This window comes from Pygoscelis adeliae, unplaced genomic scaffold (genome assembly GCF_000699105.1).
Source record: "Pygoscelis adeliae isolate BGI_AS28 unplaced genomic scaffold, ASM69910v1 Scaffold38, whole genome shotgun sequence".
In the NCBI taxonomy this organism is placed as follows: domain Eukaryota; kingdom Metazoa; phylum Chordata; class Aves; order Sphenisciformes; family Spheniscidae; genus Pygoscelis; species Pygoscelis adeliae.
Window position 1 is genome coordinate 10,373,009 of NW_008825614.1, and position 3,761 is coordinate 10,376,769.

The 3,761-nt window shown below is 37.6% G+C and overlaps 1 protein-coding gene across 1 annotated transcript in view; it reads right to left on the reverse strand.

Annotated features, from left to right (window-relative positions):
• WNK1 (WNK lysine deficient protein kinase 1) overlaps positions 1 to 3,761 on the reverse strand; it is a 107,691-nt gene that overhangs the window by 71,297 nt on the left and 32,633 nt on the right. Inside the window, 1 exon segment of the mRNA XM_009332893.1 lies at positions 102 to 274. Coding sequence (XP_009331168.1) covers positions 102 to 274 — 173 coding nt within the window.

Below are 3,761 nucleotides of genomic sequence, written 5' to 3' on the forward strand. Positions count from 1 at the left end.
GAGGGCTCTGTTTTTACATATTCTGAAATATGATCTATTTCTAGTGCTCCAATTTTGTGCTAATGATTCTTATATGCTTTGGCATGCCTTAATTTACTTACGTTTTCAATGTTCCAGATGTCATGAGTTCCGTCACAAGAACAATACACTTTTTTCCTTTGACTGTAGACTCCCAGGAGTCATAGAACCTGACAATATTGGGATGCTGAAGCCCTTTCAGCATCCCAGCTTCCTCTTTAAATCTTTGTCGCTCTGACTTGGACAGCTTCCGATCCTAATGAAAAAGAAAAGGTATGTCAGAAAGCTTTGCTTTATTTCTTACTCAGGGAAGCAGCAACTTGAAAAACAGTTGGGTACAGTCAGTGAACAAGTAAGAATCAGTAGTCTTAAATGCCATTTTGTTTGCAATTACTCTTAAATACTCTATTTAGAAGACATTCTATTAGTCTTTTTTATCGTATATTTTTCCTTACAATCTGATTGCTCTCAGAGGTAAGAACTGCGAGTCTGCAGATTATCTCCTCTTCCTGTTTCCTCCTCCCCTGCCCTAATAACTTTAGCCATTGCCTGACTTGAGGTGGAAGGGGGACATAATGTCCTCAAATATTCAAGTGGTCAAGAGTAGACAAGATTGGATCATTTAAAGCATCTCTCTTAGGTTGTACATAACAATAATCTTTAGTTACTCCTATGTGTATAGTATCCAGACCACTGGTAACAGGTTGGATTAACCCTCCATATAGGGGGTAGAGCATCAAACCTCTCTAGCATACAGCATGTACTTATAACTGTACAGGAACAAGCGAATGAGTTGGATTTTCTCTGATTAAAAGCATGACCTCATGATTGAGCAAGTTTCCTGTAATCTAGCATCAAGGAAAACAAAAACATAACTCACACTAGAGACAGAAAGCAATCTTTTGGCCAGTGACAGATCATGAAAAAGCATTCCTGGACAATACTGTTGTATTATCTACCAACAACTGCCTATCAGATATTGTCAAGGCTCTGAGAAGCTATTACCAGAATAAGCTGCACATCTCAAGAGAAAACAGTCTCCTTGTGTCATTCAGTGTTGTCAGTTTACCAACACATTACAATGCACTGGTCACACCAGGCAGATTGACTGACATAAATTGGATCCATATGCAGTTTGTATTAAAAAACCATTCCAGGATATACTTAAAGCCCAGAATTTTAGAATTGTTGTTTTTAACAGTTATTTAGGAATAACCACTGACCTCTTTGTCAAAAATCTGAGTAATAATTTTAAGTTGCTTCATTCCACATTTCTTTTCAATTAAAAGGAGGCAGTTAAAACATGCAGGGTTTACTTATACTGCTCACAACCTCCTATTGTCCTCTAGGCAGTAATTCCTCTTCCTTTGTTTACAGGTAATGGTGTTTTCTCAATACCATTCAGCCATGCTAAAAGCTAAACCATCCTATATTCATTTAGATCATTAACTTTTTCTAAGAGGTTCACAGAATATCTTTGGGCATGGACAAACTTCGTTTCCAGATGAAGCTCCAATTTTCAGAAGTGTAAAAGTCTTCCAGGTGAAAGTTTGAAAACAGGTTTGAAGTGACCTCAGGGATGAGTATCTTATCAGTGCCTATGAATGTCAATCACACACATACTTTTACAATTCTTAGGAAGATGCTAAATTCTTAAGCCTCACAAATCTAGTCTATAGACATCAAAAGCATTCAATCCTGCAACTATTTCACTCGGCAGAAATTAGCACTACACCTCTTCTCACTACTTCATAAGCATACTTGCACAAACTTCAATATTAACATGTTTGCAGAAACACTTCGCAAACATCTAAGTATTCATGTCTGCTTAGGTGTTGAGGTTTTTTTAATAAGGAAGCAATACTGCCATTTGAGCTATCTTACCCATCTAATAGCTTTCATTTCATTACAATAAACAGGGCAGCACAAGTTACACTCAAAACCAGTTAATTTTGACAGCTACAAACAGCTGTGATACAGAAAAGCAGTGAGCTGCAACAGGTACACCAGTCAACAGACCATACACACATGCTTCTAAGAAACACTCAATGCTTCAAGCAATACAAAATTGCAGTAACATAATCATTCTTACAGTAAAATAAAGCGGATTCTTCTCAGCCTCCGCACTCAATCTGTACAATCCACATTTTAAAGCTAGTGTATAGCTGTAAATCCAATTATTATATATAGTAATTATTAAAAAGGCTCCATCAATTACTTTGATATCACTTTTAAGTTCAGCTATGTAATATGAACACCTGCATTCGTCTGTGTCCAAAACCTAGATTTTAGATATACATTTGCATTAGATTTCCTTTATTTTGTGCATTCTAACAAGTTATCTACCACAAACTACTAACCAGTTTTAGATGACATTTGACATTAAATTCTCATCTTAATCTATGTAAACCTAATCTCCCTTAAGGGCCTTACTCAGTTTTCCCTACCACTGTACTACTAGCCCCAAATAGAAACTAACAAGTGCTAATCACTCTTATCAATGAACAGACTCTTAACGGGCATGCATATTTTGACTCATTTCTCTTTCTGGTCACATCAATGGTAACATCGTGTTCCTGCAAACATATCTGTGACATTTAAAACAGACACTCAACACTTCCGTGCTGGCATTAAAAAAAAAACACCACCAAAACACCAAGACCGTGACAATATACTAAGTAATTCAACACTTTTTTGAAAGTCAGAGTGCCCTAATGATCTGGGACAAGTTTGGACACAAACACAGGGCAACAAATTTCACCCAGGGAAGACAGCTATGGTTTTGCAACCAAGGAAACATCGCATGTTTCAGTAGCATACTGCAGCAGCAAAACTGAACATTTAACAGAGCCGTAAGAAAGAGACAGAGAGGCCACTTGTTTCGTAAGACTAGCAATGCATACTACCTTTAGCTACCCTCATTTCCTTGGATACACAACCCATATACTCATCCAGAACATCCTTTCCCTAAAGGAACACTAATGCTAGGTAACAGAAAAGGGTGAATATACTTTAAAAAACCCACAACCCTAGCATTCAGGAAAATACTAGATCTCATACAATTATACCAACAAAATGAATCTGTATACACAATGACTGGTTATACTCATACAAACTACATTCTAATGCAACCTGCAAATAGCCTACAGGCTAACATGCGATTTAAAAATGACAAGTACACTTTCAAAACTTGAGTATTCCATAGTCCAGAACCTTAAAACATATTAGACAGTAAAATCTCCCAGAGTGCATAGAGATGGACTAGAACAAAGCCCATCCCAAATACTACATTTCAGCATCCTTTGAGCTGATAGTATGGGCAAACGTGACAACTTTATGCTCCTTCTTGTACAAAGATGCAATTTAAGCAGCTGCAGCTACTCAAATATTGAGATAAGCAAGAAAATAGAGCACCATATGTAATTTGAGAGACTAAGAAATGGTGCTACCAGCCACGTTAGGTATGAATACTTGGGGAAAGGCAGGGGAATGAGAACACCTTGGTATCACATGAAATTCACACACAAAGCCGCTCTACAGCAGAGCTGTAGCAGAGAGAAAGCAGCCATCAACACATAATAAGAATTTGAAAGAGCATTTTTCAAGAATTTGGGAAGGGGACAGCTTTCACAATCCTCAGTTACAAGTGTATACTCCAAAAGACTCAAAAGCCCAGATGTGTCTTTCCAAGAAGGCAGCTACTTAGGGCAATACTCAGATTCCACTGTGGCCTTTGAGCAGGA